This window comes from Eubalaena glacialis, chromosome 5 (assembly GCF_028564815.1).
Source record: "Eubalaena glacialis isolate mEubGla1 chromosome 5, mEubGla1.1.hap2.+ XY, whole genome shotgun sequence".
NCBI lineage: Eukaryota > Metazoa > Chordata > Mammalia > Artiodactyla > Balaenidae > Eubalaena > Eubalaena glacialis.
This window is the reverse complement of record NC_083720.1, coordinates 116718015-116744832: the sequence shown is the minus strand read 5'-3', so window position 1 is coordinate 116744832 and position 26818 is coordinate 116718015. Positions and strand designations below refer to the sequence as shown.

At 41.7% G+C, this 26818-nt stretch overlaps 1 protein-coding gene across 7 annotated transcripts in view; it reads left to right on the top strand.

Annotated features, from left to right (window-relative positions):
• Positions 1-26818, top strand: part of DCLK2 (doublecortin like kinase 2) — a 149675-nt gene that overhangs the window by 107024 nt on the left and 15833 nt on the right. For 3 of the 7 annotated variants that reach the window (XR_009701135.1, XM_061192558.1, XM_061192556.1), the window contains 5 exons: positions 7594-7666; positions 8769-8877; positions 10511-10568; positions 20956-21075; positions 21549-21695. Coding sequence is in view for 5 of the 7 variants with exons in the window: in XM_061192558.1 (XP_061048541.1) it covers positions 7594-7666; positions 8769-8877; positions 10511-10568; positions 20956-21075; positions 21549-21695 (507 nt within the window). In the remaining 2 variants the exon portion in view is untranslated. Of the gene's footprint in view, positions 1-7590; positions 7667-8768; positions 8878-10510; positions 10569-12530; positions 12602-20955; positions 21076-21548; positions 21696-26818 lie in introns of those variants that run through there. The other 4 variants (XR_009701134.1, XM_061192557.1, XM_061192555.1 and 1 more) reach the window with 2 other exon arrangements.

Genomic DNA, 26818 nt, shown 5'->3' with positions numbered 1-26818 from the left:
TAGTCAACTGAGGTGGCAGGGATACTCAGAGGAACAGAAAGCCAAAGTCAGCAGGTTCCATACAGCTCCTTTTGTTACTGGGTCCAACCTCGTACTGCTCACCACATGACAGGCTAATGAATTGAGAGAGGAGTTGTTGAGGCAAGGAATAGAGACTTTATTCGGAAAGCCAGCAGACCAAGAAGATGGAGGACTAGTGTCCCAAAGAACCATCTTACCTGAGTTAGAATTCAGGCTTCTTTTATACTACTAGGGGAGGAGCTGTGGTTGGTTGGTAAAAACTTCTTGGTGCCAGAATCCTTTGTTCTTGCAGCTGTCCATGTAGTTCAGGTCACAATGTTCCTCTCAGCCTCCAACAAGACAAATGTTATTCTCTGTTCTGCAACTTTTTATCTCTGTATGAATGGGAAAATGTTATATCTTTAAAGGTCAGAGCCTTGAGAATGGGCTGTCCTGTATATTTCAGGCTATAAGCAACATTCTTTTAGTTATTAACTTGTAGCAAAAGCAATAGAATATAAAGGTTAAAGTAAAAGAAACATCCATTATGGAGTCAGGTTTGTTCTTCCCTATTAAACTTTCATGGACTTGAGCTGGCTACTGTCTCAAACCATGTACATGCACAGACAGTGGGTTCTGTTTACTGCTCTTCACCACTATGAACCAGTCACAAGTCTCAAGCACCACTGATTTTACCAAATGAAACCAAGTGTAAGGTATGGCTACAGATAAGAATACTTTGTATGTTACTAACCCTTAGGTGCTGATTCGGATTAATTGTTCTCATGTCTCGTTACTAATACTGAAGTATTTCAAAGTAAATTATCACAAATCCAATATTAAAGCATTAAAGCTTCTCTTTTTAAATGGATGCCTAATTTATACTGGTTTTCCTTCTAATTAATGGAACTGATATTTCTGATTTTTTTTTAAAAAACCACAAAAATGATAATGAGGCAAATCTATTTACAAGTAATATCTAGAATACTGATTTATAAAAAAATCTTCAATACATTTCAGAGGTCATCTTTTTAAAGAAAAATTTTTCTTAAGATTGCTTTAAAAAAAAAAAAGATTGCTTTATGTGAGGAGAGGCTGTGTATTTATTTATTGACTTGTATATTATTTGACTAAATTATAAGAATGTGATTATAGTTATGTACTCTGAAAGCATGTTTTAAATATACCCCAGTGAATATTTTGATCAGTGAGTCTGGTATAGGGTACAAGACTTCTTGAGGAGGTCATAGTGTGAGACTAGCCAAATAGCCTGGGCTCTGCAGTCAGACCCGGGTTTAAATTCTGAATCCACATTTGCTGTGGCGTTTGGGCAAGTTATATAACCTCTCTGAGCTTTGGTTTCTTCACAGATCGATAGAGATGATGATAATACCTAATTCATAAGATATAAAAGTACTCATTTTAGGACTTGGCACAAAGTAGGCATTCAGTAAACTGTAATGAGTTGCTTCTTTCCTTTTCTTACAAAGAGAACATTGTTCTTGGGCTATTGATGACTCACAATGGCTAGATTACTGGATGAGTGACAGAGAGAACTTAAATTAAGATAGCTGGACGATTAATTACGATTACTGCCAGAAACTTCCTCCACGGAGGTTCTCAACCTTAGCTACACATTAGACCTTCTGTGGAGCTTAAAAAAATATTGATGCCTGGGCCCTGCATGCAAGAATTCTTTAATCTGTGGTGCAGCCTGGCAATAGAATTTTTCAGATCTTCCCTGGTAATTCTAATGTACAGCCAAGGACAGAGAACCGCTGCTTTATAACAACCATACCCTGGGGTTTATTCTGTTCTAAGCGTTTAAAAGTGTAAGAATTATATTGGAGGAAAAGCTTTACTAAGAAAGTTCTTGTAGACCAGGGATTTATTTGCCTGTGGCCACATTTGGCCCAACGCCTGTTTTTCTCAATAAAGTTTTATTGGAACACAGCCATGCTCATTTGTTTCCATTTGGTCTATGGCTGTTTTCACGCTGCACCAGCAGAGTTGAGTAGTTGTGACAAAGACCATATGACCCACAAAGGCTAAAATTACTCTCTGGCCCTTTACAGAAAATGTTTCTGACCCCTGCAGTAGGCCACTTAAAAATTGAATCGTAGTGCTGTTTTCCAAGATGCATTCGAGAAAGTCAACTCACTACACAAGTGTATCTGCTAGATTCTGTTCAAATGCTTCCTTTTATGAAAAACCAAAATGAAGTTGGGACTATTAAGTAGTTCTATTAGGTAGCATTAATAGAACTATTTTTGCTACTTTTTTTTGAGAATTGCCTATTTCTTAACAAAACTTCACAATTTTAGTATAGCACTTAACATTCTCTTTAAATTCTAAGTTTTGTAGAAATAGTAATAATCCACTTATCAAAGAAATTTAATGTAGGACACTTTGACTTAACTTCCTTACTAAAAATGTGGAAAGCTGGCATGTTAATGATTATCAAATGTACTTACTCAGCCCTGAATGCCCTTTTAAATGAAGCTAGTTGAGAATACTGTATAGCTTTTTCTGCTTGTTTTCAAGTCTTTTTTAAAAAGTTCTGAGCAGAAGTGGATTCTTGTGCATTTTCCTTCCTTGCATACTCATAAAAATGGAGCTGCTGCTGCCAGAGAGTAGGTAGGTGGTGGCGCAGTGGAGCAGGTCCCAGAGAATGTGCTCGGCAATGTCTTCGGTCTTTTCAATCACTTTCCTTTCTTCACTCACCAGGAAATATGTCCCCTCTGCTCCCCACCCCTAAACATCATGACATCTTTTTGAATCAGTTAGTAATTATGGAAGATATCTTGAAAGAACCCAGTTGCTGCCACCTGTTTATGCTTTATGAAGGAGCAGCTCACCCAAATGCAGCATCTAGGCACAGTCTTCGTGCTGTCTCAGCATCCTGGTTGCTGATGGAAGCATGAAAGCTCATTAGCATTTTAAGAGATTTAAAAAAAAAAATGTGTAGTTGGACAGTAGAAATAGGACCGGTTTAATCAGGAATGCCATATTTTAGTCTCTCCTTGCTTCAGTAAGAGAATAGTTCTCTTACAAGGGACAGGGAAATCCATAAATTCTGCCTGGTAAATGGTGGGAATTTTGTAGTCATAGCTTTCGCTTTTCCTTCCTCTTTTGTCTGCATGTCTCTCAGGGCACCGGGAATGCTTTTCTTTATATGTAACAATAGACACTTCACGTTTGCCAGGGATCTGTCCAGAGATCTTGGTGAATACCCAGCTTTTCTTGGATTCTCAGAGCACCAGGCTTCGTTGCCAGGAGGTCACGTGAGCTTAATTGCTAGCGGTGTGATTCTAGCACGCCAAGTGCAGATTCGTGCTGTAGCGAAGTGCTTCCCTCGCACGGATCCTCACGGGCGTTTGAAACCATCAGGAGGAACCTTCAGATGGTTAGGTGAGGTTTCTGGGAAGGGTTTTAAGGGTGCACACATGCCTCTTCCTGAGACTGCAAGCTTCCGGCAGTAATGATCTTGGCCCTACATCTTTGCATCCTTTGCAGCCAGCACAGGTTGTAGCTGAGGGAGGAAAGGAAAACTGTGCATGGGTCTAATCATGTCCTGTCTGTTGAGCTGTGTTATAATAAGATGATTCTCACATTTCTTTATGTTTTCATTTTCTTCATGAAAGCTTTATTTTCAAGTAAAGGAACATATTGGGACAGGTAATCAGTTATGTCACTTCTGTTAACTCTCTAGTTTTTAAATGCTTGAGGTTTAGCACTTTGAAAAAAAATCATTATGTTTGAGAGTTTTGAAAAATAATCTTCTTGCCATCATTCCTTACTAAGAAAGCTGCATTTCCTGGTGATTTAGTGAAACTTTTGTCAGGTACACATGAAAGTAGCCTCTCACGTGGGCCTGTGCCCTCACTCTGCCCATGAGGCCACCTCCGAGGCCGGGCTTCAGCCCAGTTGCTGGAGGACCAGCTTCCACCACCTGCTCTGGCTCCTTGCCACCTCTGAATCCCAACACAAACCAGGTTTGTAATTGCTGGACTGTACAGGGAATCAGGATAGGTGGGAATGGAGGTTTAATCAAAAGAAGCATTGAGAAAGTTACAGAGGTTGACAGGAGCTCAGTAAACACTCCAGGGAGTCACACATCCATGTGAAAATGTACAAAAAGGTAAAAATGCCTGCATTTTAGCCCCTTCCAAGACTTCCTTCTTAGCCCTTGAGTCAGAACGTATCAGCTTGCGATGAACTAACTTACTCAAATTAGCTCAAGAAAGAGACCTGTGAGAAGAACGTTACCTGCTTCCAGGAGAGCCGAGCAAGCAGGCCTGGGGGAAGGCAGGTCTTCGGACCTCAGCAGTGGGCGTGGGGTCTGCACGCTGCACACTCCCTCCGACTCTGAGTGTTGGGAAGGGAGATGGTTCCTTCATTGCCCAGGCTGGACCCAGCCAGCTGTGTCCCGAGGGCGTGAGGCTGCCCCGTTCTGGACTGTGAGATATAGACATTCAGGTAAGCCGGCCACTGTCCACTGCTGCTCCCGGACATTGACGGTCCACCTCCCCCATCCCTGTAACTTAAAGGCAAGCCGTGATCAAAGGGGATCTTTCCATTTATCTTTTGAGATCTAAAACTTTCCCAAAAATGACATTCTTCTTATCTTTATTCCATTGAGAATGTGGCTGGTATGAGTTTAATTTGGATCTCTTATTCCCATGACTGACAGTTTTCAATCTAGTAAGGGTTGGATTAGAAGTGGAACAGACTTCAAATGAATTATTTAGCAAAAGATCTCTTGTAGCCATTGTGCATTCAATAATTCAAAAGCATTTCTCAGACACTCAGTTCAAGGCCCTATGCTGGATGTTTTGAGGAAAAATACTAATAACTAATATTGAGTTATTGTTACATGTCAGTGACTGTGATAAATGATTTTACATGCATGAGCTAATTTTAATTCTTTAACACATCTTTGCGCTAGCTGCTGCTACTATCCCTATATTCAGAGCAGAAAATTAAGACTTAGAAAGTTTTAGCAGCGTTTCAAAAAAAAGATTATTGGAGACTTCCCTGGTGGCGCAGTGGTTAAGAATCCGCTTGCCAATGCAGGGGACACGTGTTCAAGCCCTGGTCCGGAGAGTTCTCACATGCCGCAGAGCAACTAAGCCTGTGTGCCACAACTACTGAGCCTGTGCGCCACAACAACTACTAGCCCGTGCTCTAGAGCCCACGTACCACAACTGCTGAGCCCGCGTGTCACAACTACTGAAGCCCACACACCTAGAGCCTGTGCTCCACAACAAGAGAAGCCACCGCAGTGAGAAGCCTGCGCACCGCAACGAACAGTAGCCCCCGCTCACCACAACTAGAGAGAGCCCGCGCGCAGCAATGAAGACCCAACACAGCCAAAAATAAATAAATAAAGCTACTCAAAAAATTAAAAAAAAAAAAAGATTATTGGAGTTAATGTAAGTATGAAATACATGGAAAAAAAGTGATGGGAAACAAGTTGGACAGGTAAGGGGATAAATCATGGCCTGAATGCCATGCTGAAGACGTGTGGGTTAGTCTGTTGGTAACGAAGACCCAATGAGTTTCTGGGATCCTAGGGGCGATGTCAGAACTATCCTTTGGAAAAGCGTCTCTGGCTATAATCGTGGAGTGGGAGAGACTGATGGTAACTGAGGAGGCCTCTGGTAGAGGTGCCGGGAGAAGCTGAGCACGACCAGGACTGGGGTAGTTGCTGTGGCCATGAATGGAGCAGAGAATGCTGTGGTTTTCTTTTCAGCTTCCTTTTATGTTCCCTCTCTGGGGCTTGATTTTAAAAGTCTAGCTTTTAAACATTCTAGCATAGACTCCTGCTGAATTTGGAGTTGCCTTCAATTTCAGCAGAAAAAAAGAAAAAAAAAACAAACGAAAAAGCTCAATTTTGAAAAACTTTGTCCACCGAATTACCTGTATTGTGAGGAAACAGTGATTGAACTCTTGAGGAGCCAGGTGTTCATCCGGCTGCAGCGTTTTCATCAGGTTAAGGGTGGCCAGAAAGCGACCCACACGCACACCCACATTCCTGCATGACTACTCCCCTGTCAGAGTGTAGGACACAGACACTTATGAGAGGTGTGTTTGTGCCTCAGGAGGGGGCTCATTTGGTGGCTGTCACCACTGCTTTTCCTTGGCCCTGGGTTTCCTAGCAGGACACGCCGCTCCTGGTTTTACTGTCCACACAGGTGTGGTTACGTGGGACCTGAGAAAACAGCCTAATTTTTACGTGCCTCTCATCCTTGAGGCTCATATTTTATCCCCAAAGAATTTCTGGATGATCCTGTTTGAAGGAATGTTGTAAGTATTGGGTTTTCCTGGATTGAACCAAACTCAGCTTCTGTGAGGTTCTCCATTTCACCCAGAGGAAGAGAGTGGACTCAGTGTCTCCAGCTTGTGGGCACTGTGGGAAGGGTAGGTCCCTGCCCTAGACCTGTGCTATCTGTGCTTTCATTTAGCAAGTGTGAATTAAGTAGTTTGTGCACCAGGCCCTGTGCTGCACATGGAGGATGCAGGGATGAAGAAGGCACAGCTGCTCTGGGGCAGAAGCTGCCAGGATAGTTTGGGCATAGAGGCAAGCATGTAAACATACCAGCACAAAAAATGCCAAAGATGCTTCTCAGTATTTGGTAAGTCCTTTGATGTTTAAACTCCTGAAAGGAATACTTTTTTTTTTTTTTTGAAAGAGAAGAAAGAAAATTAAGGATGAAAGAGAAAAGATTGAGTTTGAAAGTGTAATAGCCCTTGGAAATTAAGAAAAAATTCCATAAGCCTACAGAATAATAAAGAAAATAAATAATAAAACAAAATAGTAATAAATAAATATATGAATAATAGTCATAATATGAGTTTTTCAGTTTACCTAAGAACTAGAGATATTTCTGTGTTAGACTGGGAACTTCAGCTTTTTGTGAAGTTGGAACCTACCTAAAAGCTTTATCTTTTATTCCCGTCTGGTTCCTAGTAAAAAAAGCTCCTTATGATGCTTCAGAGGAATTCCTGCTGTCTTAGGGTGGCAAAGGAGTTGATTGAGCCAGGGCTGTTCTCTGGATCCTGAAGCTACAGGAGGGTGCAGAAGGTGATGCAGTCCCAGACATGGGGCTGGACTTCTGAGAAGAGCTCGACCCTAGCAGGGACTCTGGTGGTCAGCCAGGGTGTGGGGAAGGGTGGGGAATGTGGGATCTGGGGACTCTGTGCTGGCGTTCTTGTAATTATCTGTAGTTCTAAGCCTTCTTGTGCCGCTAGTAACTACCTTGTTCATGGGTGAGGCCGTGAAAGTCTCCTTACTTTACTTCGTTGAGATCAAAAGTAACACAGTATCAAAGAAGAGTAACATACGTCAATTTTCCTGATACTAATATGAATTGAAAATACTGTATCTAAGGAAGAACTGTATTAATGGGATTGTATATAGGGAGAAAGGTGAGATGAGAAGCAAGGGGATGCTTCCTCTGTTTCTGTACCATTTTATTTTATTTTTTTTGCATTCTATCATATAAGCATTTTCTCTTCTCTTAAGGATGAGCTAGCTAAAGATTCGGAAACTTACCCTGATAAATAATGGGCACTCTCTTCTTTCAGCAGAATTCTGCACATGGCCGATCTTCTTCCAATGTAAATGGCAGGCCTGAACTTGATCGTTGCATGAGTCCTGAAGGTAGTTCTCAGTCTATGATTACTTTTTTTTTTTTTAATTATTTATTTATTTATTTTTGGCTGTGTTGGGTCTTCGTTTCTGTGCGAGGGCTTTCTCTAGTTGCGGCAAGCAGGGGCCACTTTTCATCGCGGTGCGCGGGCCTTTCATTATCGTGGCCTCTCTTGTTACGGAGCACAGGCTCCAGACGCGCAGGCTCAGTAGTTGTGGCTCACGGGCCTAGTTGCTCCGCGGCATGTGGGATCGTCCCAGACCAGGGCTCGAACCCATGTCCCCTGCATCGGCAGGCAGATTCTCAACCACTGCACCACCAGGGAAGCCCCTGTGATTACTTCTATAAGGGAAGCCATCCATGTGAACTCGGTCGCCCCCCCAAACCCACTTGTGCTAAATTATCTCCCTAAACAGCAGGGGTCACGTCAATATGTATAGAATCTCGTTGTTAATTAAGCTACCCAATTTCAAATTTTAGTCTTGAGTTTCCTTTATTTTTCCTTAGTGGCAATCTGCTCACAATTCCTAAATGTAGACTTTCCTTTTTCTTAGATAACATTAAGTGGGTTTCTTTGTTTGATGTCAGCTATGTACAGGGCACTGAGGATACATTGTGAAAAGTGGTCGATCTTAACCACTTCCTTCTTCTGCCCCTCCCCCCTCTCCTTTTTGAGGACACTTTGAGCCAGAAATTAGCCTTAACAAGGTATCCTAAGTGGCCAGAATTTTCTTTACCAGAAAATCTTGAAGAGAAAATTTCTAAGATTAAGTCCCCATCATCAATCCCCTCCCCATTTCTCCAGAGTTGACAAAAAGTTTACAAAGTTTTGGTTAGACTTCCCTTTTACCCAAAGCTAATCACTTATTTTCAGCTGATATTTCAGGGATTTGTTAGGTTTATTGATTTTGTTGGTTTCTGATTCCAACCAACAAGGCCAAAAGGAAATTGGTGATTCAGGTGTTCTATTCAGAGAATATGCTCAGAGGATTTTCTTTAGTTTTACCACAGATTTAGAAATAACTCCATTGTGATTTATTATTTTACCAATCTGTAGGAATCAAGGTGAAATGTGATGTGTTCATTAGACTTTGTGTTTATCCTTTTTTGCAGGTGTGAATGGAAGCAGGTGCTCTGAATCGTCAACTCTTCTTGAGAAGTACAAAATTGGGAAGGTTATTGGTGATGGCAATTTTGCAGTAGTCAAAGAGTGCATGGACAGGTGAGTGGATAGTGAGAATAATCGTTTGTTCACCGACACATACATTTTTCCTTTGGAGTTTATTCTTATCTGAATGAACGAAAGGCCTTCTTAAAGAGTTTACTCTTAGGACTAGTGTTTTGCATGCCCACAGGCAAAACAGGGGAAAATATATGTACACATGTAGAATATAAACCTGCTTTTTACTTTGGGAGATATATCAAGTCTCATCCATGAGCCAGAGAAAAATGGGAAAGAGTACGATTCATTAAAAAAAAGAAAAAAAATCTCCTATAGCACTTATCTGTGCCAGGCTCTATTATCAGTGCTGTACTTATATTAAGTCATTAACCTTCTCAGCTAATAATTAATTGCATATTATCAGTAGTTCATGATACATGAGCTCTGACTTTATTCAAGATCAGAATCAGCCAACTTTTGCCCATATTAAAATTATATTTTTGCTTGTCCAGCTTTATTTTGTTTAAGGTCCTAATTTCTCAGATGGTAACAAATCCATTCTTTTACATTCCAGGCCTTTTGTAAACAATATTAAAACTGGAAAAGACTCAGATTAGAGTCTTTGTGTTTATAGCCTGTTATTCTAGCTGTTCTAAGTGGTAATTTTTGTTGTGGTGGTGGGAGATGGGTGAGGGGGAGTTTTCCAGAAAGTTCTGGTGACTACAGTTTTCCTGTTCTGCTACATCTCCAGTGAAGCATTACTGCTCCTTATATGGTACACAAAGTAGCTCCCTGTCTTCTAAGCCCCTCTGCTTAGCTCTGGTACACAAATTGCTGCTCAAGCAACAAGCATCTAAAATATGACTTCTAAAGACTCATTAGAAATCTGAGGCAGTGTTTGGTTTCTATTATGGAGAAGCAATTTAAATAAAAGTTATGTTTCCAAGGTAGGTCTCATCAGTGTGTACTGTGACCACCTGGCAAAAGCAGCTTGTGCTTGAGAGAACTAACCTATTCCAAGAATACCACAGTGTTCCTTCTTGAACTGCTTTCCTATTCTAAAAGATGTATTTTTGACATGTTCAGATTAAATTATACTAAAGGTGATTAGAAGTTAAATAACAACATCAGGATTCTTGTGTCAAATGAATGATGTCTCTAGTACCAGATATGGACGTTTAAAGGTGTGGATAAGGTGGCACCAGATCCTAAGTGGAGTTTTTGCTGAGAAATAGAGACTGAAAGTCTAGGGACTTTTCAGTTTTGAATTATGGGCTAATTAGTGACTAATGGACTCATGTAAAGACATTGATACAAGAAAATTTTCTGTTACTTTGATTCATTTTTCTTAATTTTATTCTGTCTCCTAAGAGAACTATTTTTGAGATTTAAGTATGGAAGAACAGCTTCTTATCCAAGTCTGATACAACAACAGAATTTAAATACTTTAAATATGTGAGTTACTTAATATTGTAATGATTAATAGTTATAAAAGGAGATTGACAGTGTGGCTTTGTGGGTTTTAAAAAAATCTTTTGTGGGTATTTTTCTCCCTGACCCCACTCAGCATCCTCTCTGGTGTATAGAGAAGGAAGCCACTCTTTCTTCCCTGGGTCTGTGCTGTAGAGGAAATCAGGATGGATGGTGTCTTTGATTTATGTCTTTAAATGTCCTTCCTCTGATTATTCCATAGGTCCACAGGAAAGGAGTTTGCCCTAAAGATTATAGACAAAGCCAAATGTTGTGGAAAGGTACAGTATACATAACTGTTTTGTAAAAGAAACTGAAAAAACTTAGAGATGTTTTCTGTGGTGAAGGAATTTAAGTGGTGATTTGACAAGATCATAATAGGAATAGTCTGCTGATAGTAGCGGGGGAAACCTTGTCAAGCTTTTTTTTTTCCCCTGCCATTTTTCAGAAACCTTAATCCTAAAACAGTAAATTGATTTGATCTTTGTCCTAACCATTGAAAAATACAAGTTCTCCTCCCTGGCAGATGTCTATATCAAAACCCAGCAACACACAAAAGGTGCCTCAAGAACTGTGAGGGTTCTGAGACTTTTCAAACTAAGAAATTAGCCTTCCAGCTTTGTAGATGTGGCAGAAGACACAAGATTCCTGGGTCAGAGACAAAAACTATTACTGGTGCCATAGCAGAAAGCAGGAGCTCCATGCTTGCACTGGTTCCCCTTAACTCCCAAAGCCCACAGAAGTGATGTAGAGGGGCCCAGCTGGATGCTGTCCACACAGTGGGTTTGTGTCACAGTGGAGGACCCCCAAGCTTAGGAACCCCCCAATCTTATGAGGGGGCCACTAGCATCCTACCCAGCCTCTGCCCCAGTGGAGAGCATTATTTTTATTATCATGGTCAGGAAACAAATTGGCCCTCCACCCCTGGGGGAGACCCTGTCTCTGTGTTCCAAGGGTGTTTGCTATACAGACATACTTGGAAAGATAGTTTGTAACTAAAGCTGATGTGGGATGTGAAGAAACACCATGGATTGTCTCCCCAAATGGATGAACTTTTTTCTCTGTCCTACTCTGAAAATGGGACTGGGAAAAAAATCAAATGATGGAATGCTGCTAGATTACTGCCATTTCAACTATGTTTGAAAGGATAAATATTCTACAATAGTGATGACAAAGACCTTTTTAGATTCCTTTCTGGTAAGTAGCATAGCAGTTAAGAGAGCAGGCCCTAGGGCCTTCCCCCTAGAAGGTGGCGCAGTGGTTAAGAATCCACCTGCCAATGCAGGGGACACGTGTTCGAGCCCTAGTCTGGGAAAATCCCACATGCCGTGGAGCAGCTAAGCCCATGCGCCGCAACTACTGAGCCGGCACCCTAGAGCCCGCAAGCCACAACTACTGAAGCCTGCGTGCCTAGATCCCATGCTCCGCAACAAGAGAAGCCACTGCAATGAGAAGCCCGCGCACCGCAATGAAGAGTAGCCCCTGCTCGCCGCAACTAAAGAAAGCCCACGCACAGCAACGAAGACCCAACACAGCCAAAAATAAATAAATAAATACATTGAAAAAAAGAGAGAGAAGGCTCTAGAACTCATGGTCCAACTCTGAGCCCCTCGCGCTTGTGGTGCTGAGCAGCTGAAGTATGGCCAGTCTGAACTGAAATGTACTCTCAGTGTAAAACACAACAGATTTTGAAGACTTAATGCTAAAAGAAGAATGTAAGATACTTCATTAATATCTTTTGTATTTGATTACATGTTGAAATGATAATATCTTGGATATATTGGGTTAAATAAGTTATACATTTTACCTGCTTTTTATATTTTTTAACATGGCTACTAGAAAACTTAAATTTACATATGTGGATCACATTTCTATTGAACAGTACTACTCTAGAGCCAGATTGTATAAAGTTTAATCCTGGCTCTGCCTCTTTTTGCTGTATGACCTTGGAGAAATTAGTTAACCCCTCTGTGCCTCTGTTTCTTCCTATAAAATGCAGTTGTTAATAATATCGAAGGCATAGGTTATTGTGAATTAATTGAATTAAGGCATAGAAAACATGTAGAAAAGTATCAGTATGTAACAAGAATTTAACACATGGTAACTGTTAATATTATTAATATGCCAGAGGAATTCAGAAGTTATAGCTAGGAGGATTTGATGTGATAGTAGTGGTTTTATATTTATGGAACTCCTAAAACTATTCTTCATCAGACATTTACAAAATTGTGTACTTTTAACAGGAAACTTAAAATATTATGATACAGGGCTTCCCTGGTGGCGCAGTGGTTGAGAATCTGCCTGCCAATGCAGGGGACACAGGTTCGAGCCCTGGTCTGGGAAGATCGCACATGCCACGGAGCAACTAGGCCCGTGAGCCACAACTACTGAGCCTGCGCGTCTGGAGCCTGTGCTCCACAATAAGAGAGGCCGCGACAGTGAGAGGCCCGCGCACCGCGATGAAGAGTGGCCCCCGCTCGCCGCAACTAGAGAAAGCCCTCGCACAGAAACGAAGACCCAACACAGCCAAAAATAAATAAATAAATAAATAAATTAATTTTAAAAATACATATATATTATGATACAGTGTTAGAAGAGTCTTCTCAGAGACCCAGAATGGAAAATCCAATAGACAAATTTGTCATACACTTTTTTTTTTTTTTTTAACACTACATTGTGACAGCTAATGAAGCAGAGTCTGTGCAAAATGCCCCCCATTTCTTTGAATAAGGTTTTTCTAAATGTAATTTTCTTTAAATAATTCTATGTGTTTTCAGTTATTGTGCTAACAATTTTATTACATTTTCAGCTGCAAAGCCTGTCTCCATATGTAAGTAGGTGTTGCTCTTTGTATCTGATATTGTGTGATTTAAGCAGAATGTGTCATAATTTTGGGAGCCAAGTTCTAAACAACTGTATTAAAGTATGTTTTCAAAAAAGTTTAAAAATAATTGCTCTGGTAAGGATATTGTTTACATGATTAAAATTTAAGCAGCTGTCTCAGTAGTTGAAAAAAAAATCTTTATGCAAAAAAATTCAGTCTGGTACACTAAGTGTTGAGGCAAATGAAGAGGTCACTTCAAACATTTGGATCTTATTTTTCCTTGTTATTGAATGTCATTTTATTTTTATAATTCATGATCATATACTTATTTCCATCCTTATATTTTGCTTATTTGAACAATTATTTCCACATTGACTATATAAAATTATAAGGTTAAAACTTTAAAAAAAAAATTGAAGGATAGTTGACTTACAATATTGTGTTAGTTTCAGGTGTACAGCAAAGTGGTTCAGTAATTTTTTCAGATTATATTTCATTATAGGTTATTATAGGATATTGAATATAATTCCCTGTGCTATACAGTAAATCCTTGTTACTTATCTATTTTATGTAAAGTAGTTTGTATCTGTTAATCCCATACTTGTTTTGTTCTAAATAGGTAGATTTTTCCACTAAATTTTATATTTAGGAAAAAAATTGGTATAGAGAATTTGCTTTTTTAAAACAAAATCTAAGGGGAGGTATTCAGCCACTCTTCGGGGGCATCGTTCGTTACCTCTGCCTTGTGGGTTGTATACAGAAAAGTAATAATGCTGAAAATAATATCTGCCATTTATCAAAATGTATTATCTATCCAGGCTTGGACATATAGGAATTTTGCACATTATCTTTAATGACTTGCAAAACAGATGTACTGGTTTTACAGGTAAAGAAACAGAAATTCAAATTAAATAGCTTCCCAAAAGTCACACAGAAGCAGAGCAGTGATTGGACCTTTGGGCTAGTTGGTTGCACAGACAGTCTACACTGGCCAATCTACCATGATCCCTCTCCAAGTTCAATTTATGCATTTGTTCCTATAATAAGAACCTGGGAAACATTCTTAACCTCTGGTTTTCTGTTTGCTTTTCTGTAATGTACAAGATTGATTCACTTGTTTACCTAACATTTGATGTTTGTGCAAGATACTGTGCTAGGAATAAGGTAATTTAACATTAATACCAGTTCCGTAAAAGTGTTATGGGAGTTCAGGGTAGCACATGAGAGAGAAGTAGGTGCTCAGTGGAGATGCCTTAGAGCAAGAAGCATTCGAGCTGGATTTGAGCAGTAGGTACCACTTGAGTAGGCAGTAATGACAGAAAAGCTTTTGAGGCGGCCAGCGCAGCCTGAGTAGAGGCCCAGAAGATGGAAAGCATGTTGGGTTCTTCCAAGTAGGAGGTTTTCTTTTTCTTTTTTAAAAATATTTATTTATTCATTATTTATTTATTTTGGCTGTGCTGGGTCTTCGTTGTGGCACGTGGGATCTTCATTGCAGCGTGCGGACTCTTAGTTGCAGCATACAAACTCTTAGTTGCGGCATGCATGCAGGATCTAGTTCCCTGACCAGGGATCGAACCCGGGCCCCCTGCACTGGGAGTGCGGGCCACTGGAGCACCAGGAAAGTCCCTCAATAGGAGATTTTCTTAAATTGATTTATAATGTTGTGTTAGTTTCTGGTTTACAGGAAAGAGATTCAGTTATACATATGTATTTTTTTTCATATTCTTTTTCATTATAGGTTATTACAAGATATTGAATATACAGTAGTTCCCTGTGCTATATAGTAGGACCTGGTTGTTTATCTACTGGGTTGGCCAAAAAGTTCATTCGGTTACTGAATATGTTGTTCAATAAAGTTCTTCATGAAAATGAAAAATGTGTCTTTTATTTTTACTTTAAACCAAGCAAACTTTCTGGCCAACCCAGTATTTTATATGTAGTAGCTTGTATCTGTTAATCCCAAACTCCTAATTTATCCCTCCGACAGCCCCTTTCCCCTTTGGTAACCATAAGTTTGTTTTCTATATCTGTGAGTCTGTTTCTGTTTTGTGGATAAGTTCATTTGTGTCATATTTTAGATTCCACATATAAGTGATATCATATGATATTTGTCTTTTTCTGTCTGACTTACTTCACTTAGTATGATAATCTCTAGGTCCATCCATGTTGCTGCAAATGGCATTATTTCATTCTTTTTATGGCTGAGTAATATTCCATTGTATATATGTACCACATTTTCTTTATCCATTCATTTTTTGATGGACGTTTAGGTTGCTTCCATGTCTTGGCTATTGTATATAGTGCTGCTATGAACACTGGGCTGCATTATCTTTTCAAATTAGAGTTTTCTCTGGATATATGCCCAGGAGTAGGATTGCTGGATCATACGGTAACTCTATTTTTAGTTTTTTAAGGAACCTCCATACTGTTCTCCATAGTAGCTGCACCAATTTAAATTCCCACCAACAGTGTATGAGGGTTCCCTTTTCTTGACACCCTCTCCAGCATTTATTATTTGTAGACTTTTTAATGATGGCCATTCTGACTGGTGTGAAGTGATACCTGAATGTAGTTTTGATTTGCATTTCTCTGATAATTAGCGATGTTGAGCATCTCCTCACGTACCTATTGGCCATCTGTACGTCTTCTTTGGAGAAATGTCTGTTTAGGTCTTCTGCCCATGTTTTGATTGGGTTGTTTGTTATTTTGTTTTTGAGTTGTATGAGCTGTTTATATATTTTGGAAATTAAACCCTCATTGGTCGCATCATTTTTGCAGATATTTTCTCCCAGTCCGTAGGTTGTCTTTTTGTTTAGTTTATGGTTTCCTTTGCTGTGCAAAATCTTATAAGTTTAATCAGGTCCCATTTGTTTATTTTTGCTTTTATTTCTATTGCCTTGGGAGACTGACCTAAGAAAACATTGCTATTATTAATGTCAGAGAATGTTTTGCCTGTGTTCTCTTCTGGGAGTTTTATGGTGTCCTGTCTTAAAGTCTTTAAGCCATTTTGAGTTTATTTTTGTGTATGGTGTGAAGGAGTGTTGTAACTTTATTGATTTACATGCCACGTAGGAGATTTTTGCAAGATCTACCTTGGGGCCAAATTTAAGGAAGCTTTTGAGAAGGCTATGGTGTTTGTAAATTTAAGAATTCTTCCAAGTTTGATATTCTAAATAATATTCATTCTAAATATTTATTGAATTCCCATAGTGTATGAAGCCCTGAGCTTTCTGTTGTGGTGCTTAGAAGTGGTCCTTCCTTCTCTTCCCAGAGTTCTGCATTCATTATCTACATGCTATGGGTCCAGGCAGGACATAAATCCAAATGTATATTGTATTAGTTTCCTGAGGCTGTTGGAATAAATTACCACAAACTTAGTGGCTTACAACGGAAATTTATTTTCTCACAGTTCTGGCGGCTAAAAGTCTGAAATGCACACTCCCTCTGGAAGCTTTAGGGGAGAATCTGTACCTTGATTCTAAGTAGCTTCTGGTGGCTGACAGTATTCCTTGGCTTGTGGCCACATCACTCCAAACCCTGCCTCCGTCTTCACCTCCCTCTCTTCTGTGTGTCTGTTTTTCCTCTTTTGTCTGTGAAGTCTCCCTCTGCCTCTGTCTCATAAAGACACTTGTGATGGCAGCCAGATAATCCACTGTTATCTCTTCGTTGCAGTATCTTTAATCACATCTCCAAAGACATTTTTTCAAATACAGTAATATTAACAAGTTCCAGGCATTAAGACTTGGTAACTTTGTGTGGCCGTTATTCAACCAACCACACTCATCTACCGCAGAAATTACATGTAGCGATCTGAGCATCTCATCTCTCTCGCTGCATGATCCTCAGCAGTACTCACCCCACAATATAGATACCAGCTGTAAAGCCACTGTTGACCGAGAGCAGCGCATGATGTGTTTATGTCTTCCACTTTCTTGAGCACTTCAGAATGAACTGTGCTAGTTGCTGGAGGGCGAGGTAAACAGAAAGCTCCGGGACAGCAGGGTGAGGGCTGTGGTTGGAGCAGAGCACAGGGGCACTGAGAACAAATTCGAGGGGCTCCTAACCCAGTCACAGTTGAGCAGGGGAGGCCACCTGGAGGAGGTGAGGTCTCATGTGGTGCTGAGGGGTAAATAGGAGTTCACCAAGAAGTGGGGAAAGAGAGCTCCAGACAAAACCGCCTGTGCAAGTGCCTGGAGGTCTAGATAAGAGATTGGCAAAAGGGATAAAATGGGAATGGATGTATCCCGAGGCTATTGAGAAGGCAGACCTGGCAGGGATCGATGATTGATTAGCTGTGCAGGAGGATGCAGGAAGGAGGGTCCTGGTGGAATTCCTGTCTGCTCTGGGCAGCCAGGTTCATTCAGTGAGACAAAGGACACAGGAGGGAAGGACCGGAGACAAGATGATTCGTTTGGTTTGAGAGAGCTGTTTATTCCGCGAATCTGTTTCTCTCTGGCTGTCTCTCTCTCTCTCTCTCTCTTTTGTCAGTTAAAAACCACCCTGGCCAAGGATAGGGCGGTATCCTTTGCCAAGTGAGCAGTTTTCTTTGTCATTTACTCTCACATACAAAACCGTGGAACACCGCCATGAAATGATTCATGTGTAAATTATTTGGAGTTAGAATCATGAATCACTTAACATAAATAATGGTAGATGACTGAATAATGCAAGTTCAGTGCAGTTCAAGACAAAAGTGATGTTCACGTTGTATTTAGAAATATTTCCCTGGAAAATGTAACCTAGAGAGCATTTTTATATATTAGAAACAAAGATTACATACGGGTTGCATAAGAAATAGGAAGATAATGTTTGTAAAGATTTTTGTGCACTGTTCTGTTTTGCTTCTGAGGATGGTTTACGTTAAAAAGTGGATTGTTCCTTCAAAGACATATTTACATGCATCGTCAGAGGTTGGGAAACAAAGGCTAATAGCTCCCACATCCCAACAAAAACCTTCACTATGTGCATAGAATACTAGCCATTGTTGAGTAGCATACAGTAAGTCGAGATAATAAATAATGGTGGAGAAAATGTTGCAATATTCACTTAATGTTTGAAATGTAACACTGCCCAGAGGCCCTGGGAGAAGTTCCACAATGCGTCTCAGAAGACTCTCTGTTGTGCCTTTTAATGAAAAAGATAACTTTGGGGAGGTGTAGTCTCCGTATGTGATAGACTCCTTATTTTAGCTCCAATTTGAGAGAATTCTTGGGGTACTGGTGATGGGGATTATTTTACATATGTCACTCAAAATTAGCATCACAGACAGAGCCCCTGAAGAGAGGTAAATTTATAGACTCTCCCAACCTGGGGGAAATGGGGAGGAGGGAGGAGAACTGACATGATAGTTCCACTTAGCTTAAAATCAGACACCCATTTTACTACCATGTCATCTCGGCTTCACACAGAGTGAAATACACTTGTTTGGTTGCCTTTACATGTTCACAAAGGTACATCCACCTCTGCTTGTTACTGTGATTAAGGACATGGTTGGCACAGATGAGCCAAAGGCTTCTAAACAAGTGTACAAATGTGGAGGGTTTGCTGCATCTTTCCTTTGTCTCTGTGGCCGCAAGGAGTTGGCTGCACAGCTGCTTCCCTTGGGAGGGACCAGGGCTCTGTTGCTGCCTAGTGCTGCTGCCCTGTGGGACGGGAACCAGGTGGGGGGCCCTGTGGCCTCCCAGCTGTGGTTGGCTAGGTGCTGAGAACCACTGTTCTTCCCTGTCTGCTGACTCCAAAGCCAGTCTAAGTCTTCCCAGCCCTGCTCATTAATGGACATAGATTCTCTTCCTGTACAAAGCCTGGTGTGGTTCTGCCTTGACTCCCAAGTTGGTGTGAAGCGACCTCTAGATCCTATCTTTTCAAGGAATTAAATAGTTTCAGCTTTGCAGCTATCATTTTGAAAAATTCCAACTTTGACTAAAGCCTCCCCCTTTGAAAGGTGATATTGTGCAGTACAAAAAATGTGGGCTGGGATGTCAGGACCCTAGGTGTGCATCCCCCCTCCAAGGACTGTTCTAAGGATAAGCGTTAAGACGTTACACAAGTACCTTGCACAGCGACTGACAGATAGTGACTACATTCCTAGATCATGTTGGCTCTTTTCTTTCCCCCCACTTCCGTTCAGCATTTGCACTGTCATTTTCCAGCATTTACCGAGTGACTACTTGGACAAACACAGTGCATTCAATGCTCGAGAAACACCGCCCACCACGAGCAGGAGCCAGCAACAGATTTTCTCTGAATGTTAGTTATTCATCTGTTATAATTCATGCTTCCACCTATTGTCGAAAAGTATTTGAGATGGCTCTGAGTAAAAATACATGTATACATGGATGCATGAAGATGAGAGGAACCATAAATGGTATCCTGAACTAGAGATAAGATAACTGTCTTACTACTGCAGCAGAACACTAAATTTAGTTGAAATTCGTGAGAGCAAAGGAGGCAAAAGGGGCGGTAAGAGGGAAGCACGCACACACACACACACACACACACGAACATATAATATGAATATATGCATATATGTGTATTGAATATTTAGGTAGCAAATGATAGCTCTTATAAGGTAAATTTTGTAAAAGCTATATTTGAAAACCTAGAGTGTGTAATAGGGCAATTAGCAATTTTTACAGAGCATTTCCTAAATTCTAAACAATTCATTATTACAGTTAATGAGGATTAACAAATATGACATTGTTGAGAGATTTTAATGTCTCATAATAAAATAGACCAATTGTTGTTCATGATTCATGGGTTGGTGTATTGAAAATAATAATGCCGTGAGCAAACGTTTTGCTACAGTGCTGATCCCAACTGCATTACTCACCAGGACTGATAATCAGGTGGTATTTTCAGAGAAGTGATTAGAGTTAAAATGAGAATAGTGGTCCCCATGGTACTATATGTTTCCTGATTTCTGAAATACAAGATGATAAGGAACATCCATCTGGTGAATGATTTCACACCCAATCATAGAAGAAGAAAGTTTCTTTGTCATGAATTTCAACATGAAATTCAAATTCATATTGGTAATAGTTTAAAAACTAAAAATGTTTGTAATGCTAGAAGTTGTATCCCATAAGCATGCCAAATTTCCTTATATGCCTAGTCTTTATTTCTGAGTGTATACTGAAAGGGAAAAGTGATTCCAGCTGAACTGCAAAGCACAGTGTGGCATACACAAGCTTTTGTAGCATCACAACCTCTTAAGGTGTTTGAAATAAAGAAGAGACAGGAAAGAGTGTGTTTTATGTGCCAGATAGCATGCCGAGCCTTTTGAGGGATTTTTTTTTTTTTTTTAATAAATTTATTTATTTTATCTTTGGCTGTGTTGGGTCTTTGTTGCTGCGTGCGGGCTTTCTCTAGTTGTGGTGAGCGGGAGCTACTCTTCTTTGCGGTGTGCGGGCTTCTCATTGCGGTGGCTTCTCTTGTTGCAGAGCACAGGCTCTAGGTGCGCGAGCTTCAGTAGTTGTGGCACGCAGGCTCAGTAGTTGTGGCACGTGGGCTCAGTAGTTGTGGCGCATGGGCTTAGTTGCTCCGCGGCATGTGGGATCTTCCCGGACCAGGGCTCAAACCCGTGTCGCCTGCATTGGCAGGCGGATTCCTAACCACCGCACCACCAGGGAAGTCCTCGAGGGATGTATTGAAGAATGTCTTTCTGTTAGTTACAATGAGGTGTCATGCTGACTTGTCCTGTCCCTAGGGACACCAGCTGGGCCAGGGTGTGGTTTGTCTCTGTTCCTTCAGTGTCAGATCTACAGCGTGTGTTGTCCTCCAGAACACAGGGATAGAGCAGAGGGTTCTGTAATTTCTGATCTACCTCTCTAAACCCTTTTTGGCAGGAGCATCTGATTGAGAACGAAGTGTCAATACTGCGCAGAGTGAAACATCCAAATATCATCATGCTGGTTGAGGAGATGGAAACAGCTACTGAGCTTTTTCTGGTGATGGAATTGGTCAAAGTAAGAGGATGGAGAGATTTCAAGAGAATTCATTGTTGACAAATCCCAAGACTTACAATATTCTTGAAGGACCTAATTGGAAAAGTGTTTTGCTACCTTGAAACTTTAATTATTTATAATCATCAATTTTAGTGGCACTTGTGTCATTTTTTTCATCTACTCCAGGCTGATGAGCTTTCTTTGTTACCTTCATAGGACTGCCACTGTTGATGTTTTGTTTTGTTTTTTAAAAATATTTATGTATTTGGTTGCATTGGGTCTTAGTTATGGCAGATGGGCTCCTTAGTTGCGACACGCAGGCGCCTTAGTTGTGGCATGCAAACTCTTAGTTGCGGCATGCATGTGGGATCTAGTTCCCGGACCAGGGATCGAACCTGGGCCTCCTGCATTGAGAGCACAGAGTCTTAACCACTGTGCCACCAGGGAAGTCCCCACTGTCAATGTTTTGATATGTTCTTTTATGTGTCCTTTAGGGTGGAGATCTCTTTGATGCAATTACTTCTTCAACCAAGTACACTGAGAGAGATGGCAGTGCCATGGTGTACAACCTGGCCAACGCCCTCAGGTACCTCCACGCCCTCAGCATTGTGCACAGAGACATCAAGCCAGAGAACCTCTTGGTACGTCATCTCTGCCTCTTCTGTTCCAACTCAGGCCTCTCTCCCTTTGAAGTGAGAGTAATTGCATGCAAACAATCATATGCAGACTATGACATTTTAAAGTCTATACCAACCCTGCAGATACGGGGCTGAGAGAATTTAAATCTAGAAAATCAGCCTGACTCAAGTCAATGACCATAAAATGTTAATGGATTTCTTGAATTGATCTGCACTTCTGCATTTACTGTTTACCAGACATTAGAAAACATGTTTTCATTTACAATTTGATGGATGGTGCTAACTGAAGAAAGGTGAGCAGGAAAATTATTTTATGAGGCAAAAATTCTGAAGAATAAATTGGAGACAGAAACAGAATTAGAGGCTTGTAGGAACCAGCAGTAGAACACGAGGGTTCGTTTCTGTGCAGGACGGAACTTTGGAAATAATCTAGTCCATTCATTTCAGCTCTACAGATGTGGAAATTGAGACCCAGAGATGCTAACTGTTCTTGTTTAAAAGTCTCATTTGTCCCATTGTTCTACAGATGAAAGTCTTATTCTAATATGCACTCAGCTTCATAATCTGGTTCCAATTTACCTTTCCAGCCTCTTCTCCTGTTACTCTCTTCCCTACCCATCTGACCAGCATGGCACTCACCTTCAAGCCATATTTAACTCACCCCATGGTGGCCTTCAAACCAAACATTGCTAATGGGGACAGTCCTCGTGTCTACATTGTAGAGAAATTTTAGAGAAGGCGATCTGGGAGTTCTGCACACACACATCCCCCAATCCCACACAGGACTCTTGGCTTCTCTGTTTCCACCTTTCAGGGCTGAGCATCACCATCATCATCGTTACTGCTTGGCAGTTGAGCCTATCTGAGTCTCCCATATCGTGTGCATCCAGACACAGGCTTCCCCGGGTCCAGGAGTTGGTGAAGACTTGACTTCCTCAGCAGCATTACACCTCATTGTTGGTGTCCATACTGGTCTCTGTTTGCAGCATCCTCTCCCCCAGCAACGTGGCAAACACGTTCATCTTGTAAGATACTGAGCAAGGCATGTCTTCTTGATACCACCCCAGGCTCCCTGGGCAGAGTCAGTCATGGCCACCTCTGGTTTTTGCTGCACTTGCCGTGGTGCAGTGATTTTATTGTTTACTTGTCTATTGTCTTCTCTAGGTCGTAAGCACTAATGGGGCAAGGTCTGTGTTTCGGTTACTTTATATCCCCAGGGCCGAGGAAGCACACGGTGGACGTGGGGTAGACGGCTGGTGACTGACCGCCGTGGTCACCTAGGTCGCCAGCAGCTGGCACTCAAACACAAGTCTCCACAGCCTGCCTCATATGCCCAACACGCAAATAACAACTGAATGGGCTAGGCTTTGGGGCCGTCCTGGGGCTTTCTGCTAATCCGGGGTATCCGTTTCCCCTTTTGGTTAATACCATTTGATAATTTCCGAGTGTCCACTTAAAAGTATGTGAGGTTTTTCTTCTTACTGTCTCCTGCCTTGAGGAAATATGTTTCATTTCTGTTTGTTCCTATTAGGAAAGTAAACACCCCTGCTCTGTAAAACAAGATGTGTTATGTGAACTCTAAGGAGGAATGGAGGCCGTGGTAAGCCAGGCCCCCGGGTGGACGTGAGGGCGTGGGGTTCCCTCCTCTCGACGGGCTGCTCTTCCCCCGTGAGGCTGCGGTCTGGGCTGGCCCCGCCCCGCCCCCACTGACGGAGCTTGGCCGGGGGCTCCACAAGCAGAGGGGACAAGGCTTCCCCCGGCGGAGCCAGACACAGTGTCGAGGTGTTCACGAGTACGCCCCTGCTCGCCACAGCCCACGCCACCGCAGTGGCCGCTGTGATTAACGTTCTCTGAGAGCACGGGGCCACAGGGCCCGAGGACCAGTGGTTACCGCAGTGCCCACGCCGCCTGGCTCTGACTGCGGAGGCCCAGCCAGCGAGGAGGGTGGCGGAGGGGTGAGTGAGCCTCCCCGTAAACCCGAGGGTGCCCGTTTCCCAGCTCACTGATTCCGTTCTCACCCCGTTTCCCCTCTTTTCCACTCACAGTTCCTTACTGTATGCAAAATCTCAGAATCCCACCCCTCATAACTCTTCTGCTGTTACGCATCAAGGGAAGATAGCAGCTGGAGACATCAGTCCCCGTTAGGATGAGTCTCAGACTGTAGGCAGGAGATTGGAATCGAGTGCCTCATCTGCCTCACCTACCCCACCTGGATGAGTGTCCGCCCCGCTCTGAGACCTGCTCCAACCCTGCTGTGCTGCCCAAAGGGGAGAGAAGGGAGATGATAAAACTGATGTCGGGATGAGGCTGATGTGTGACATGAAAGGGCCGTGGGGTCAGGCTTTGGAGACCCTGAGCTGCGCATATCTAAGTAGAATATGTGCCTGCCGTTGGAAATCTAACTGGACCCCTCAGCTGATCCTAGATAGAGTCAGCAGGTTGGTGTGAAAAAGTGCCATCGAGGCACTAAAAGGAAATACGCAGAGGGACTGCCAACCTCTTGCTACTCTAAAAGAGAATTGGGTCTTTAAACACCAGAGCATTCAGACATCTGATTTGCATCCCCTCCTCTGGCAGCAGTGTCATAATTTAAACCCCTGCCAGCAGAGATGTATGGGTCACCGTGTCAGGGAGCACAGGGGTGGCCATTAATGCCGTGAGTTACAGCCTGGCGGTGCCCTGTCAGAGTTAACTATGAGAGACCAGTGATAAATTCCGCGTTTCCAGGAGTTCTGGGGGCAGGGGAGAGAAGAGGGTTGGTTTCTCATATTTGAAGTCCTTCCAAATCATGATGCTGACATTTTATTTAGAGAGCTTGTGGCATTCACTTTGTATGTAGGATCTGCATTTCTCACATATTTCAGTTTTGCATTCTGAGAGCAACTTTTGACAGCGTCTCTCAGCTTGTGGTGGGCCCTTTGAGCAGCGCAGGGCTGGAGTTCTCACAGTGGTGGTGGTTCAGATCTCACCGAGAGTCTGCAGACCGTGCAGGCTTTTAGACTCAGGAGGGTGCGGTGGACGGCAGTGGTCTTGTTTGGAGGCCCCCCTTGGGTGCCTGCTTGTAACTTGAGTTTTCTGAGCCTCAGTTTCCTCATCTGTAAATTGGAGCAAAAGTTCTCTTCCTAATTGTCCAGCGGGGTGACTACAGAAGTGCAGTGAGACAGCATTTAGGAAAATATTGGAATCTCCCAAGTCCTGCGAGGATGCGCGTTACTGGGGAGAACTGAACTCTCTGCCAGAACAGAAGGCCTTTGGAGTCCCTGTGCATTTAGCCACCTCTTTCTTAAAACCAGTCTCTTAAAGCCATGTGTGTGTGTCCGTGTCAGTTTCTTAAAGCAATGTCATAAATTTTTTAAAAAAAATTTTTGGCTGCATTGGGTCTTCGTTGCTGCACGTGGGCTTTCTCTAGTTGCGGCGAGCGGGGCTACTCTTCGTTGCGGTGCGCGGGCTTCTCATTGCAGTGGCTTCTCTTGCTGCAGAGCACGGGCTCCAGGGACGCGGGCTTCAGTAGTTGTGCTCGTGGGCTCTAGAGCACAGGCTCATTAGTTGTGGCGCATGGGCTTAGTTGCTCTGCAGCATGTGGGATCTTCCTGGACCAGGGATTGAACCCGTGTCCCCTCCGTTGGCAGGCGGATTCTTAACCACTGCATCACCAGGGAAGTCCCAGCAATGTCATAAATGTGTGTGTGTGTATGTGTAGATTTATAGATGTATATATATATATATATTTTTTTTTCCTGCTTTGAAGAGAATCTCCAGCTAAGATTTGAAATTTACTTACATTCTCTTCCACATATTTGCCTTTGTGTCTAGCATTGGGGAGAGATGAATCATATAAAATATTATTATTTCAGGCTTGTCTGCCCCTTATGACACTTCCCTTTTGATGTTTAGCCAAGGAGTACCACTTGCCCAAACATAATTCAACGATTATAGACTGTTCAGTCCCTTTCTATTTATACTCCCGCATCTGACTCTGAATTCCTTATAGGGGATGTGAAAAACGGGACTTCTGGGACTTCTGAGTATCTGACAACACTTAAATACCCCTAGGCATCCCTAAATTGAATGTCTAAAGTAAACACTATTTTAAAAAAATGTACCTAATGAGTGTATTTTAAAGTTGTAAAAACAAAATGACATTAACAAAACTTTTGTTTTACTCTCATGATAGAGACATTTAGAATTATAATGTTGGTTATAATGTTCTTATCACTGCAATTACTCAGGGAATTTCTAAAGTCTGGGTTTCAGTAAATGCATCATAAATTCTAACTGTAATTCAGATTGTTCTTGTTAATGTTTATATTAAACATAATGGATGGAAAGTCATCCTAAGACTAAGCGTGACTAAGAACCTGGTTTCTGTTGCTTTAGGCTGAATCATTAGTAGCTTTGAATATGTTTCTGCTGAGTTGTGGGCTGACTCAGAATGATAAATATCTGTGAGGGACTCCAAATCCTCACCATTAGTGCTGTGAAACTTGTAAGTCATAAAGATGCATGCTGGGCATGGGTATTTAGTACATCAACGTGGAAGCAGTTATTAAAATACTAAGGTGAAAAATACTCCTCTTAAACTGCTGAGAACATCACAGGCGAGGAAGGTATTTCATTGTCATCCTTAAAAAATGCTTATTAAGATGGTGGGGTCATTGGCATGAGGAAGGCCGGAGGTTCTTGATGTCTTTTTATTGAGGAGTTTATAAATCACCCCCCTCATTAAGTATCAGACTAATGGATGATGTTGTAAACATGCTTATCTTGAAAAAACATAATTTGCTAAATTTTTCACTTCCTTTAGTAAGTAGTGGTTTAGGTGAAAATCTGATTCAGTTCATGGTAGAATACAAGGAAACACAAACAAAATATGTTTAAAATGTAAAAGTAGAGGAAAGATATGACATGAGTACAGGTTAGGTTTTTGTAGTTATCCTCTGAAATTGAGTGTTTTCAGAATGGACGTCCAAGAGGCAAATGGACAGCTTGTTAAAGATCCCACAGTCAAATCTCAGTTATGTTCTCACACACACTCATTTGCTTCTAAAACTATCCATTTAAAATGTAACTTCTGGACTTTTATCCCATAAGGAAAGTTTGCTTATATATAAAAGTAATTTTTTCTG